Source organism: Bufo gargarizans, chromosome 11, assembly GCF_014858855.1.
Source record: "Bufo gargarizans isolate SCDJY-AF-19 chromosome 11, ASM1485885v1, whole genome shotgun sequence".
NCBI lineage: Eukaryota > Metazoa > Chordata > Amphibia > Anura > Bufonidae > Bufo > Bufo gargarizans.
The window spans coordinates 58118899-58134639 of NC_058090.1; the positions used below are offsets into that span (position 1 = coordinate 58118899).

The 15741-nt window shown below is 45.7% G+C and overlaps 1 protein-coding gene across 3 annotated transcripts; it reads right to left on the reverse strand.

The window, feature by feature from the left end:
• Positions 1–549: 549 nt before the first annotated feature.
• Positions 550–11603, reverse strand: LOC122921851. 3 transcript variants are annotated; one of them, XR_006387069.1, is made up of 4 exons: positions 6877–6936; positions 4731–5136; positions 4466–4610; positions 550–1488 (listed from the first exon to the last, which is right to left on the reverse strand). XR_006387069.1 is itself a non-coding variant. In XM_044272130.1 (3 exons), exons 2-3 carry the CDS (start codon positions 5066–5068, stop codon positions 840–842), a joined length of 987 nt encoding a protein of 328 aa, XP_044128065.1. In that variant the 5' UTR covers positions 5069–5136; positions 11559–11603; the 3' UTR covers positions 550–839. The 3 variants fall into 3 exon arrangements, 2 of the variants coding, with proteins under 2 accessions (XP_044128065.1, XP_044128064.1); XM_044272130.1 differs by lacking the exons at positions 4466–4610; positions 6877–6936 and adding an exon at positions 11559–11603; XM_044272129.1 differs by lacking the exon at positions 4466–4610.
• Between the last annotated feature and the right edge of the window lie 4138 nt (positions 11604–15741).

Here is a 15741-nt window from a genome sequence, read left to right on the forward strand (position 1 = left end):
AGTGTTAGATCAGTGATTTTGAGCCATAACCAGGTGCGGCTCTACAAACAGAACAGGAGCAGAACTTTCCCTTATACCTTACATCTGTGGAGGCTCCAGACCTGTTTTAGGCTCACAATCACTGACCGAACATTGACGTGTGAATGAGGCTTTACATTTTAACATAAGGCTCATGCACATGAGCGTGTGGTGCCCCGTGCCTGTATTGTAGACCGCAAAAAGGAATTTTTCCCCCTAAAATTAACAAAATTGGCTTCTACCTGAGTTTTTTGCCTTCCTCTGGATCAACTTGCAGGATGACAGGCCAAACTGGATGGACAAATGTCTTTTCAGCCTTACAAACCATGTTCTTATGATACCATTCGATACTACCAACCGTGTGGACAAGGGTTATGTATTTGTTTTTGGATTTATTTTAATGGGCATAACAAAAGTATTGCATAGCCGCGGACAAATTCAAAACCAATGTAAAAAAAAAAAAAACACTATATTTTTTTTATTTAGAAAATAAATTATTTTAATGTACATAAATAGGCACCCACCCCTAACCCACAGATATCCACCAGCCTTTCTAAACTATTGAGAAACCTATACGAAATATCAAACTATTTTCAAGAGTTCGTCATCACCCATACATAATTTGGACCAAAAGTAAAAAATAAAATAAAGAACAATATGAGTGGAAAAAAAGGAGTAGGAGATACATCCTTGGATGTGGTGGTGGAGCCAATTGGTTGGTTTTCTATTGTGACTGGCTCACTGCTGGTGAAGGAAGTAGGCATATATGGAATAAAAAAAGCTGCAAAATTGCAAACACACAGTGGGTGGAGGAGGAGTGTTTAGGGGGCAAGAAAATAAATGGGGTCAGTTTGGGTGGTGGAAGATGTGGCCTCTGGCCTAGACAGGGAAGGAGGGGGTGCTGGCCTTAGGCCTGCTACCCACTGAACATGGCAAATCATATCTTCGATGTCAGGCAGAGGCTGGTTGGAGCGAAAGACTGAAGTCACGGCATGAATGTATGACATGAAGTCTTCTTGTCTATCAGGACGCATCTGGCGACAGGAAGATGCAATCTCGTAGCCAAAATAATCGTACTCATCATCTCCATTCAGTCTCCGGATAAGGGACAGAGCCTCCCTGTGCAGTTGCCTGTCTATTAATTGGCGGGCTTCCTCATTCTGGCCACAGGTGGCAGATGTGCCGGTGGGGCGATTGGGATATGTGGCCGCCCTGACAGCAGCTGTTGTTGCAGGAGCAGTGGCTGGTGATACAGTGGTGATTAGCGCTGCTGCTGAAGATGTCCCCTCTCTTGGCGAGGGTGGTGTGGCCACCAAAGATGGTCTTGCTAGGTCTTCATTGTCCCTCTCTGCTTTCTGTGCGTTCTTTTGATAACGGTCAGGAGTGGACTCCCCCTCCATGAGGTCCTGCTCCTCTTCTTTAACAAGGGACTTTGCCTGGCTCTGTGGCTGCTCAAATTTTCCAGATAATCTGTTAAATGAAATAAAATATAAGTAATACAGTACAGCACGCACTTAACCACTTGCTTACCGCTGCATTGTATAGGTAGGGGCGGTAAGTTGTTAACTGTAATCCGCCGTATAAAAGCAGTGGGTACATTGCAATCTGCCGGCGCCCTGTTACACTGCAGATCCCCGTGACATTAGACAGCAACGGTCACAGTGAAGATCCCAGAGACCAGCCAAAGTGCTCTCCGGGCATCTGATCCCTGTTCTCGTGATTGGTGGGGCTCCCACCAATCTATTGGTTATCCCCTATAAGCGGAATATTTTCCCCCTAAAATAGTCAAAAAAAATAAAGTTATACCTATAGTTATTAGTTTTAGCAACAGTATAGCAGACTACATACAAAAAAATAATATATATATTAGTTTTAGCAATAGTGGACTTTATGTGTAAAATATACATACTTTTTTTCCTTTTTCTAACAATTTTTTTAAAATATAATTTTTAAAAAGGTATTTTAGCTATACTTACACTGAGCAAAAATATAAACTCGACACTTTCAGTTTTGCTCCCATTTTGCATGAGCTGAACTCAAAGATCTGAAACATTTTCTACATACACAAAAGACCCATTACTCTCAAATATTGTTCACAAATCCGCATTAGTGAGCACTTCTCCTTTGCCGAGATAATCCATCCCACCTCACAGGTGTGGTATATCAAGGTGCTGATTAGACAGCATGAATATTGCACAGATGTGTGCCTTAGACTGCCTCATTATCTGGTGTGGCCACCATTTTCCCCACGCAGTGCACCACATCTCCGTGGCATAGAGTTGATCAGGTTGTTGATTGTGGCCTGTGTAATGTTGGTCCACTTCTCTTCAATAACTGTGCAAAGTTGCAGAATATTGGCAGGAACTGGAACACGCTGTCGTATACACCGATCCACAGCATCTCAAACATGCTCAATGGGTGACATGTCCGGTGAGTATGCTTGCCATGCAGGAACTGGGATGTTTTCAGCTTACAGGAATCGTGTACAGATCCTTGCAATATGGGGCCGTGCATTATCATGCTGCATCAAGAGGTGATGGTCGTGGATGAATGGCACAACAATGGGCCTCAGAATCCCGTCACAGTATCAATTAAATGCACCTGTGTTCGGTGTCCATAACATACACCTGCCCATATCATAACCCCACCACCAACATGGGCCACTCGATCCACAACGGTGACGTCAGCAAACCGCTCACCCACACGACGCCACACACACCGTCTGCCATCTGCCCTAAACAGTGAAAACCGGAACTCATCCATGAACAGAACGCCTCTCCAACGTGCCAGACGCCATCGAATGTGAGCATTTATCCACTCAAGTCAGTTACGACGACGAACTGCAGCCAGGTCCAGACCCCCATGAAGACGACGAGCATGCAGGTAAGCTTCCCTGACAGTTTGTGCAGAAATTCTTTGGTCATGCAAACCAATTGTTGCTGCAGATGTACGGGTGGCTAGTCTCAGACGATCATGAAGGTGAACATGCTGGATGTGGAGGTCCTGGGCTGGCGTGGTTACACGTGGTCTGCGGTTGTGAGGCCGGTTGGATGTACTGCCAAATTCTCTGAAACTCCTTTGGTCTCGGCTTATGGTAGAGAAATGAACATTCATTGCACAGGCAACCGCTCTGGTAGACTTTCCTGCAGTCAGGTTGCCAATTGCACGGTCCCTCAAACATTGCGACATCTGTGGCATTGTGCTCTGTGATCAAACTGCATATTTCAGAGTGGTCTTCTATTGTGGGCAGTCTAAGGCACACCTGTGCAAGATTCATGCTGTCTAATCAGCACCTTGATATGCCACACCTGTGAGGTGGGATGGATTATCTCGGCAAAGGAGAAGAGCTCACTAACACAGATTTAGACAGATTTGTGAACAATATTTGAGAGTAATGGGTCTTTTGAGTTCAGCTCATGCAAAATGGGAGCAAAGTGTTGAGTTTATATTTTTTGCTCAGTGTAGTAACTTTTTTGCATAATTAAGGCTACTTTCACACTAGCGTTCGGGTTTCCGTTCGTGAGCTCCGTTTGAAGGAGCTCACGAGCGGACCCGAACGCAGCCGTCCAGCCCTGATGCAGTCTGAATGGAGGCGGATCCGCTCAGACTGCATCAGTCTGGCGGCGTTCAGCCTCCGCTCCGCTCGCCTCCGCACGGACAGGCGGACAGCTGAACGCTGCTTGCAGCGTTCGGGTGTCCGCCTGGCCGTTCGGAGGCGTGCGGATCCGTGCGGATCCGTCCAGACTTTCAATGTAAGTCAATGGGGACGGATCCGTTTGAAGATGCCACAATGTGGCTCAATCTTCAAGCGGATCCGTCCCCCATTGACTTTACATTGAAAGTCTGAACGGATCCGCGCAGGCTACTTTCGCACTTGCGAATTTTTTTAAAGTTATTAATGCAGACGGATCCGTACTGAACGGAGCCTCCGTCTGCATTAATATGAGCGGATCCGTTCAGAACGGATCCGCCCGAACGCTAGTGTGAAAGTAGCCTAAAATATAAAAACAGCATGCATATTTTTTTCATTTCACATTTATTTTTTTATTTTTTTATCCAAGCTTAACATTTCCCCAAGATTAATAACTTAGGGGGTCAACATTAAAGGGGCTGTCTGGGCTTTTAATATTGATGACCTATCCTCAGGACAGGTCATCAATATCAGATCGACGGGGGTTCGACACCCGGCACCCCTGCCGATCAGCTGTACGAGGAGACGGCGTGTGCACGTGCTGTCTCCCTTCCTGCTCACCTCTGCTGTCTATGGCAAAGCAGCAGCAAACAGGAAGCAAGACAGTAGACGGCATGTGCGCACCATCTCTTCATACAGCTGATCGGCAGAGGTGTAGGGTGTCGGACCCCCGCCGATCTGATATTGATGACCTATGGTGAGGATAGATCATCAATTTTAAGAGCCCGGACAACCCCTTTAAAAATATATAGTCACTTTGAAGGAGTTTCTAATGTTTAGGCACTGTTCTGGCAGTATGGTGCCATAGACCCTGCAACAGAAAGATAATCAGCTAAAATCCAAAATGTACTCCAGTCCTTTTAAGTCATGCTGTGGGCCCAGGCAATAGATTTAGCAACAGCTAGAAAGGAAAAATAGGAAAGAAAACAAAAACTATTTTAATAATCTTCAGTTTTTCCTTAAATATATTTTCTTATATTTGTCATCTAATGGCAGAAAAGAAGTCACTTTAAATACTTACTTGCCGTATTTGCTCTCACGAAGTCTTCTCTTTATGGTAGTCTTAGATACTGATGCACCTACTTCCTGGAGATTGTACTTCACTTGGGTGGATGTTGTGAAGGGGTTTTTCTCCAACATGGAAAGGATTCTGTGATCATCCACCAGTGTGGTCTTTCGTGGACGTCCAGGCCTTTTTGAGTTCTCAAGCTCGCCAGTGCGCTCTTTTTTTACTAGAATGTACGAAACTGTTGATTTGGCCACTCCTAACATTTCCGATATTTCTCTGATGGATTTCTTCTTTTTTTTCAGGCCAATGATTTCCTGCTTCACTTCCATTGAGAGCTCCTTTGACCGCATGTTGTGGGTTCACAGCGACAGCTTCCAAATGCAAATCCCACACCTGGAATCAACTCCAGACCTTTTACCTGGATGATGGATTACAAGGGAATATCCCATGAAATAGCTTTTGAGATAATTGTCCAATTGCTTTTAGTCCCTTGAAAAAGATTAAAGAGCAGTAATTATTATTTCTAGACCCAGAGGCGGCTCTAGACTTTGTGAGGCTTTTGGCGAAACTCGAACATGAGGCCCCCACGAACACAAGATATGCAAGCGATAATAAAGATTAACCCTGGCTGTACTGTATGTGACATCACTGTGCATATTAAACCTGTACTGTGACTAACAGCATAGGGTTAACATGCATAGTGAGTGACATCACAGTACAGGGTATACACAGTTAGGATTAAGCAGCTTCATGCAGCACATAGTACAGGGCAGGGATGTGAACAGACATTTTGAAGGGTAGGGGCTTCTGTCACCCCATTAAACCGTTTTTTTTTCTTTTTCTTTACTAATAATCCCTACACTGCGATCTCATCATACATAAGCTAATTAATGATTTTCGTTCAGTAGAATTTGTTAAAAATCGATTTTTGAAATATGTAAATTACCTTGCTACCAGCAAGTAGGGTGGCTACTTGCTGGTAGCAGCCGCATCCTCCGATGGTAATGACGCCCCCTCTGCTTGTTGATTGACAGATCCCGTCCGCTGGCCCTTTCTCTGCTGGCCCTGCCTGTTTTGATTCAATATCTGGCGCCTGCGCCGCAGCCGTACCTCTCTTCAATCTGCGCAGGCGCACTGAGAGGCGGCCACTCACTCGGCCGCTCGCTCCTCAATGCGCCTGCGCCGGGTGTAGATGTGACGTCATCGGCGCAGGCGCATTGAGGAGCGAGCGGCCGAGTGAGTGGTCCGCCTCTCAGTGCGCCTGCGCAGATTGAAGAGAGGTACGGCTGCGGCGCAGGCGCCAGATATTGAATCAAAACAGGCAGGGCCAGCAGAGAAAGATCCCGTCCGCTGGCCCTGTCAATCAACAAGCAGAGGGGGCGTCATTACCATCGGAGGATGCGGCTGCTACCAGCAAGTAGCCGCCCTACTTGCTGGTAGCAAGGTAATTTACATATTTCAAAAATCGATTTTTAACAAATTCTACTGAACGAAAATCATTAATTAGCTTATGTATGATGAGATCGCAGTGTAGGGATTATTAGTAAAGAAAAAAAAAAAACGGTTTAATGGGGTGACAGAAGCCCTTTAAGTTATAAAAAAAAAAAAAGGCACTTGTCATAATTTCTAAAAATGACTGCCCACATACATGATGCCACATGGAGGGGCACTTCCAGATTGTTTTGTGTTCGCGGACAGAAAACAATGTGGTGCTTATAGAACAGACTGGGGCACAGTGTAGCGGTATATTGTGGGGCACAGTGTAGCGGTATACTGTATATTGTGGGGCACAGTGTAGAGGTATTCTGTATATTGTGGGGCAGAGTAGCGGTATACTGTATATTGTGGGGCAGAGTGTAGCGGTATACTGTATATTGTGGGGCAGAGTGTAGCGGTATACTGTATATTGTGGGGCAGAGTGTAGCGGTATACTGTATATTGTGGGGCAGAGTGTAGCGGTATACTGTATATTGTGGGGCAGAGTGTAGCAGTATACTGTATATTGTGGGGCAGAGTGTAGCGGTATACTGTATATTGTGGGGCACAGTGTAGCGGTATACTGTATATTGTGGGGCACAGTGTAGCGGTATACTGTATATTGTGGGGCACAGTGTAGGCTATATGTGTATAAACAAACATATTTCACATTAAAACTTACAATTACTTGACCCTTGGGGATCTCGGACGCCACTTCCAAACTTGGTCGGGGGCTAGGTGGAGCTGATGTTGTGTTTTATCCTAATGAGAAAGATTTCATAATAAGGATTTGGAGAAGGGGCAGAGGGATAGCAGAGCAGGGAGAGGCTGGTGCTGCTACTAGGGGGTCATACCATGGGGGAGTAATAAAGCCCACCATAATGCCCCCCCCAGTAGTAATAATTCTCCTTATAATAGACAGTGCAAAAAATACCCCCTTGTAATGCCCCCAGTTGAGCTAATGTCCCCATAGTGCCCCCATAATGTGCCAGTATAAAATACCCCTATATAGCGCCCCCAGTAAATGCCCCATAGTGCTCCTCTCCTCCCTTCCTCCTAGTGCCCCCATAATGTACCACTAAAAAATGCCCCTATATAGTGCCCCAGTAGATGCCCTCAGTGTCCCCTATAATTTGCAAGCATAAAATACCCTTTCTTAGTGCCCCCATAGATGACCCCATAGTATTCCTCTCCCCCCTTCCCCATAGTACCCCCCATAATGTGTCCCAGTATAAAATGCCACTGTACAGAGCCCTCCATATAACATACCCCTTCTTTGTGGCCTCAGTAGATGCCCCTATAGTGCCCACCAATAATGTACCGGCAAGAAGTGCCCCTATAGTGTCACCTAATAATGTGCCAGTAAGAAAAAAATAGTGCCCCCCGGCCTTAATGTCACATTACTCCCCCCCAATGGCACATTTCTTCCCCTCCATGGGCCTGGCAGCAACACATCTTCTCCCACCCCCCACCACGGTACATTTCTCCCCCGACCCCCTCTATGATGGCACAGAGACTGGGACCAGTAAGTTATTATCATCATGACTCTGAGTCATGACTCCAGCCCGCCGCCGGCAGCAGCAGGCACTAAGGTTCATAGTAGCCAGCAGGCAACGGGTGGGGGGGGGAAAGTCACACAGCCAGCAGGCAACAGGCTGCCTGCCTGCTGCGCTGTTTTTGACTGCTGGCCACTGCTGTGGTCCGACCAGGAGTGGGCACTGGGCAGGGCAGCAGCAGTGAGACACACACACACCTTGGTGTTCGGGCACCACTGTCTGTCTGTGGGCGGCAGCCAGACACGGACTGAGGTGAGGGCCCTGGCTCCTTCTTTTCCCCTATGTGGCTGCGCAGCGCTTTGTGGGCGAGGCTGGCAACATCCAGAAGATGTGCCTGTGCGGCGGCACGCTCCGAGCCCCAGCAGCTACTGCTCTCTTAAAGAGGCAGAGAGGGCCTCAGAGCGGCCGCAGAAGCCAATAATTGTACTTGCGGCGGTGTCGGGTGGGAGCCAGAGCGAGGCCTTAGGCGGCGGCCTAAGTGGCCTAATGGAAGAGCCGCCTCTGTCTTGACCTAACTGTATAATAAAAGTGACATGTTTACTACAAAGTGAATAGAGAATAGTGAAATGCCATTTTTTTAAAATGTTTTTTTTTTTTTCAACTCCCCCCAGAAAGTGACTGAAAATAAATAAGTTACATGTACCCCAAAATATAAGCAGATGTACAAATAATCTAGGGACAAGCGAATAGATTCATTCATGTGAATGAATTCTCCGTCTGTGAGGGACAGTCCCTCTACAGACGATTCCCCACTGTGCCGGCAGATTAACATGACTGCACCATGATAAACTGGGAACCTGCATCCCAGTGCGCCCACAGTCCCTGCATCCCAGTGCCCCACAGTCCCTCTCCCTGCATCCCAGTGCGCCCACAGTCCCTGCATCCCAGTGCGCCCACAGTCCCTGCATCCCAGTGCGCCCACAGTCCCTGCATCCCAGCTGCAACACCTCGATTTGATAGTGGTGACCTATCCTGAGAATAGTCCAACAATATTGAATTCCCACATAATGCACATAATTGAAGTGATGCCTCAACTGCTGTCTGGTCTGGACGACTCTGGATGCAAGGTGTTGACATTTCAGGGTTCGGCTACATGACCATCTTAGTTCAGTGACACTGCTGTACTACAGTCCTGATCAAAAGTTTAAGACCACTTGAAAAATGGCAAAAAATCATATTTCGCATGGCTGGATCTTAACAAGGTTCCAAGTAGAGCTTCAACATGCAACAAGAAGAAATGGGAGTGAGAAAACATTTTTTGAGCATTCAATTTAATGAAAACAATAAATAAACTGAAACAGGCTGTTTTTCAGCTGATCAAAAGTTTAGGACAACACCTCCAAAAAAAAAAACGAACCCCCCCAAAACAGAAATCCAACTTCCAAACATGAACTCAGTAATGAGTATCTCCGCCGTTTTTGTTTATCACTTCCAAAATTTGTTTCAACATGCTTGATGCAAGCGTTTCCATGAGGTGAGTGGGAACATTTCTCCAAGTGGTGAAGACGGCCGCACGAAAGTCATCTACTGTCTGGAACTGTTGTCCATTTTTGTAAACTTCCCTTGCCATCCATCCCCAAAGGTTCTCAATTGGATTTAGATCAGGGGAACACGCAGGATGGGCCAAAGGAGTGATGTTATTCTCCTGGAAGAAGTCCCTTGTCCTGCGGGCATTGTGTACTGTAGGGTTGTCCTGTTGAAAAACCCAGTCGTTGCCACACCGACGAGGGGCCTCAGTCATGAGCAATGCTCTCTGCAACATCTGGACATAGCCAGCGGCCGTTTGACGCCCCTGCACTTCCTGAAGCTCCATTGCTCCACTGAAGGAAAAAGCACCCCAGACCATTATGGCGCCCCCTCCACTGTGGCGCATAGAAAACATCTCAGGTGGGATCTGCTTGTCATGGCAGTAACGTTGGAAACCATCAGGACCATCAAGGTTACATTTTTTCTCATCAGAGAATAAAACTTTCTTCCACCTTTGAATGTCCCAAGTTTGGTGCTCTCTTGCAAAGTCAAAACGAGCAGTTCTGTGGCGTTCAAGGAGATGAGGTCTTTGAAGAAGTTTTTGAAGCCCTTCAGTCTCAGATGCCGTCTGATGGTTATGGGGCTGCAGTCAGCACCAGTAAGGGCCTTAATTTGGGTCGAGGATCGCCCAGTGTCTTGACGGACAGCCAATTGGATCCTCCAGCTCAGTGCGGATTAAAATTTTTGGGGTCTTCCACTTGACTTTTTTGTTCCATAACCCTCAGGATCATTTAAGAAATTCCAAATGACTGTCTTACTGCGTCCCACCTCAGCAGCGATGGCGCGCTGTGAGAGACCCTGCTTATGCAGTTCAACAACCCGACCATGTTAAAAAAAGGGAGAGTTTTTTGCCTTTGCCATCACAACGTGTGACTACCTGACAGAAAATGTCAATGACTTAAAACATCTTTGCACAGATTTGGCCTTTTAAAAGGCATGTGGTCCTAAAATTAGGATCAGCTGAAAAACAGCCTGTTTCAGTTTAATCGTTATTTTCAATTAAACTTTTTTTTTTTTTGCTTACTTATAATCCCTACACTGCGATTTCTGCATACATAATCTAATTAATCATTTTGGTCCTGTAGATTTTGTTTAAAACATGCTTTTAAAATATGCAAATTACCTTGCTACCAGCAAGTAGGGCGGCTACTTGCTGGTAGCAGCCGCATCCTCCGATCCTAAAGACGCCCCCTCCACATTGTGATTGACAGGGCCAGGGAACGGAATCGATTCTCTGCTGGCCCTGCCTGTTTGCATTCAAAATCTGGCGCCTGCGCCGCGGCCTGTACCTGTCTTCAATCGGCGCAGGCGCACTGAGAGGCGGCCGCTCCATCCTCAATGCGCCTGCGCAGATGACGTCACATCTACACCCGATGGCGTCTTTACGATCGGAGGATGCGGCTGCTACCAGCAAGTAGCCGCCCTACTTGCTGGTAGCAAGGTAATTTGCATATTTTAAAAGCATGTTTTAAACAAAATCTACAGGACCAAAATGATTAATTAGATTATGTAGCCATAAATCGCAGTGTAGGGATTATAAGTAAGCAAAAAAAAAAAAAAAGGTTTAGTGGGGTGACAGAAGCCCTTTAAGATCTAACAATGTAAAATATGATTTTTTGCCATTTTTCAAGTGGTCTTAAACTTTTGATCAGGACTGTATATAGAACATTTGTGGAGGGGACTCTGCAGTTGCAGCACACTTTCCATGGTAGCCCGCTACACTGCGACCCTTGGGTGGACCAAGATCACCACGTAGTCCGGCCCTTGTGCAATATTCTAGTTCTGCAGACCACTTTGAAAAAGAATCCACAGTCCATGCAGAGCATTTCATCAACATGCACCCACAGTCCATGCAGAGCATTGCACCTAGAGTCCCCAGTCTCTGCATCTAAAGGCACCCACAGTCCATGCAGAGCAATGCACCTAGAGTCCCCAAACTCTGCATCCCAAGGCACCCACAGTCCATGCAGAATATTGCACCTAGAGTCCCAGGTCTCTGCATCCCAAGGCACCCACAGTCCATGCAGAGCATTGCACCTAGAGTACCCAGTCTCTGCATCCCAAGTACCCACAGTCCATGCAGAGTATTGCTCCTGATCGCATCAGGGAGCCCAGTCTCTACAGAGTAGTCCAGCCCAGTGCACCCACAGTCCGTGCTGAGCACTACATCAAAATTTCCCCACAGTCCATACAGAATATTGCACCAGAGTGCCCAATCTCTGCAGCTTATTGCATCCCATTGTAAACAAAGTCCATGCAGAGCATTGCAGCTGTAGCTCACCTCCTGTTGATGATTTCCCAGGACCCAGCGTCCATCGCCGCCGCAGAATCTGCAGAAGAGCTCCTCCCACAGAAGCCTGGTCACATGGGCATGACGTCACCGAAGGTCCTTTAGCTGACTAGGTAATAACATCAGAGTGCGTATGAGCCTCGCCAGCTGTTAGGGTAGGGAAAAATTATAGGCTAGTGCGCAGGCGCGGTGATCGGATGTTCTCAGTTGGACAATGCGCATGCGCTGGGAGCCTCACCAGCGGTTAGGGTAGGGAAAAAGCACTTGCCCGTGCTTAATTTTTCCCTTCCCTAAACGCTTGTGAGGCTCCTGGTTCCAGCTGAGAACATCCGATCACCGCGCCTGCGCACTGGCCCATAATTTTTCCCTACCCTAACCGCTGGCGAGGCTCCAGGCGCATGCGCACTCCTCTGTGAAATTTCCCTACTCGTTGTGCACCTGCGCGGCGGCACACCTACTCACGTCATGTCTGGTGCGACCGAAAGTGACGAGGGTAGGGAAAATGACGGGCCAGTGCGCAAGCGCGGCCAACTTCAGAACATCCATCCAATCACTGCACCTGCGCAGTGTGGGTGTAGGGAGATCAGATGGCCTTTTGTTCTGTTAAATCTCTCTACCACTCACTGCGCACGCGCGGTGTCTGATCATCTGGAGCATCCTGACTGTTCTATCAGGTCAGTCTCTCCCTGCTCCCAACACTCAGACATGTGGGGTCTGCGCACAGTATATGGGGGGCTGTCTGCGAACAGTATATGGGGGGCTGTCTGCGCACAGTATATGGGGGGCTGTCTGCGCACAGTATATGGTGGGCTGTCTCCGTATTATATTGGGGGGGTCTGCGCACTGTGTGGGAGGGGTCTGCGCAGTATATTGGCGGTGTCTGCACAGTATATTTTGGGGCTGTCTGCGCAGTATATGGGGGCTGTCTGCGCATTATATTGGGGTGTCTGCGCAGTATATGGGAGGGGTGTCTGCGCAGTATATGGGGTGCTGTCTGCGCAGTATATTGGGGTATCTGCAGTATATTGGTGTCTGCGCAGTATATTGGGGGTGAATGCGCAGTGTCTGTGTTATATTTTGGGGTGGTCTGTGGAGTAGATTGGGGGGGTCTGTGAAATATATTGGTGTGGCCTGTGCATTAGATGGGGGGAGACTGTGCGTTAAATGTTGGGGGGAAGTGTATTAGATGGGCAGTGTATTAGATGGGGGGCAGTGTATTATATTTGGGGGCTGTGCGTTAGGTGGGGAGCTGTGCAGTACGTGTGGCCTGTGTGTTAGATGTGTACAACCCTAGTTTCACAAAAAAATATTTTTTTTCTAGATCTCATATGCCATTGCATGCTTTTTGCTACGACACTGCAGCCTGTCGGGTTGTAATAATTCAATTAAGAATTATTAATTATGGTCATAAAAATTATTAACCATAAAAAATTTTTTTATAAAATTTGTCATAAATTCTTAAAATCATGACCTGGTGAATCGTAGACAACCTAATTGATACAATTCACATCTGAGGCCGACTATTTCCTCAGATAAATAAGTTCTTTTTGACGTGAGATGACGTTAATGATAAACATGTAGTTCTACATTATACAATAATACACAGGTTTTATAAAAAATTTATTGGTTACAAGGTTACAAACATATATAAGTAAATAAACACAATGATACATGCAAATGAATATATATAGCATTGATATAAAGCATTACAAGCTTAACAATACATGTGAGTGGAAATAACTTGTCACATTATAACTAAGCTATTATTAGGTTAGGATATCAAATAGGAACATAAGTTATATACTTTACTTCTGTTCAGAGAAAGCCTCATGATATCAGGACGGGCATGTCTAATCCTAGACATCAATATGGAATGCTAAATACATTCCACCCCCCTCTAACCAACTACACATCACATGACTTCAGGCATGGGCAAATCCATTCAAGGATATAGCTTAGAAGAGATAACTGTATCCTTCCGCCCCATCCTGGACTATTTTCACACATATGACTTTGGTAAGACTATTAAGACAAATGACAGGGATATAGGATCTTTGCTAGACCATACCTTAAAGGGGAAGGACTTGAAATAAGTCTTTCCTGTGGGAATCCATCACTTAGCTTGGCGAAGAATGTTCTATCAATATATATATATCTAAGCAATTATTTAATGCTTTGCGAGATTATGAGTCTTGATTCTTCTGCAGGTAGAATGAAGTCTCACAATATCCTAAAACTACATCTCAATATGGAGATGATCAATTAATTAATGTATTTATTCGCCAATCTAGATGGTATAATTTCACCCACACTATCAAATTAGTCTTAATAAAATGAAATATAATTTCTGTGTCTCTTACCAAGTCTTAGTAGAAATCTCACTTCTGCTCCTAGGAAAGCTGGGTGGTCCATCATAGCACATCTCACCATGGCTTTCATCCTGATAGACCCCTCTAGAGAGCTCAACTTCTCCTCTCTCCTCTCCTCTTTCTCGTGTGTCTGTCTCTCTCCCCTTTTCTCCCCCCTGTGTATGGTTTATGAACACAAACTTATCAGTTAGACACACCTTCCTAGTTTGGAAGTTTCCAATCATAATCGGATAGGCGTGACTATTGATAAGAAATGACATCATAACCTTACCCAGAATGCACTTTTGCTACTGTTGTAATGTCACCTACTCATACCTAGGTGGCACTGCTGTGTAAGCTATTTGCATCATAGTATAAAGGGTTAACTTCTGTAAGTCTGAATAAAGGTATAATATACATTTTGACCTTAAAAGCTTTAATTCAAGGCTATAGGGATTAGATTTGACACTTGTAGCAATTAGAGACAGACCTCTAGGCGTCTCTCTGAATGTTTCTCACACTGTTTATTTGTGTATCGTAAATAACTTCAATGGCTTTGTTTACTCAGGGATATCAGTACCTCCTCTCATACCAAAGAGGTGAATAATTGTTACAAAACACACATCTTCAGACACTCTTTTAGGCTACTTTCACTCTTGCGCTTGATCGGATCCGTTCTGAACGGATCCGATCATATTAATGCAGACGGAGGCTCCGTTCAGTACGGATCCGTCTGCATTAATAACTTAGAAAAATTTCTAAGTGCGAAAGTAGCCTGAGCGGATCTGTTCAGACTTTCAATGTAAAGTCAATGGGGGACGGATCCGCTTGAAGATTGAGCCATATGGTGTCATCTTCAAGCTGATCCGTTCCCATTGACTTACATTGTAAGTCTGGACGGATCCGCACGCCTCCGCACGGCCAGGCGGACAGCTGAACGCTGCAAGCAGCCTTCAGCTGTCCGCCTGGCCGTGCGGATGCGAGCGGAGCGGAGGCTGAACGCCGCCAGACTGATGCAGTCTGAGCGGATCCGCATCCATTCAGACTGCATCAGGGCTGGACGGAAGCGTTCTGCTCCGCTCGTGAGCTCCTTCAAACGGAGCTCACGAGCGGACAGCAGAACGCTAGTGTGAAAGTAGCCTAAGATACAAATATTCTCCTAATGAGAAATATATATAATATACTGGATACATGTTGTCTTCATAACATATAACAGTATAATATAATATATATATCCTACTGATTGTCTTATGCTAAGGACTAAGGCTCATTAAATGAATACATACATATTATATATTTGCTTCATTGATAAATGCCTAATTGTATAGGTAATTATCACCAGCTGCATAGAGCTTATCTTTATCTTCCGTCATAAATTTAAAAATAGATAAGAAGGCCTCTTCTCAGACTGGTACATTCATGAGAAGAATAACACTAAAGAGCAGAAACCTTTGTGTGACCTTACTTTGGCCTTCTCAAGACATACAAAATTGTAACTATAGTCGAGCATGGCTCTTAAAGGGAATGAACATTCATCTTGACTAAAATAATTGGATATCAATGCATTTACCTATGAAAAGGCACAACAAGCCATATAGTCACTTAGAGGAGGATGAGAAACTGCCCCCCAGCCAGAGGGCCTGCCCCACATCTGCAACCAAATCCGTCGCTCACTGAATTCTGTAATCTCCGTCTCTTTGTGCATTGTCTATGTGCAGTTCTCCCAATTCTTATATTTAATACGGTGTGTCTCCCACAATCTGTCTGTCTGCTGTTTATATGTGGACTGTACGTCTGCATGCACTGCGTCTGTAAAGCCATTTACT

Excerpts from the sequence above, each read along its gene's own strand:
- LOC122921851 (XM_044272130.1), bottom strand. The coding sequence starts at position 5,068 with ATGCGGTCAAAGGAGCTCTCAATGGAAGTGAAGCAGGAAATCATTGGC. Across the intron at positions 1,489-4,730 it reads CGTGAGAGCAAATACGGCAA|ATTATCTGGAAAATTTGAGC; the intron begins GTAAGTATTTAA and ends TTCATTTAACAG.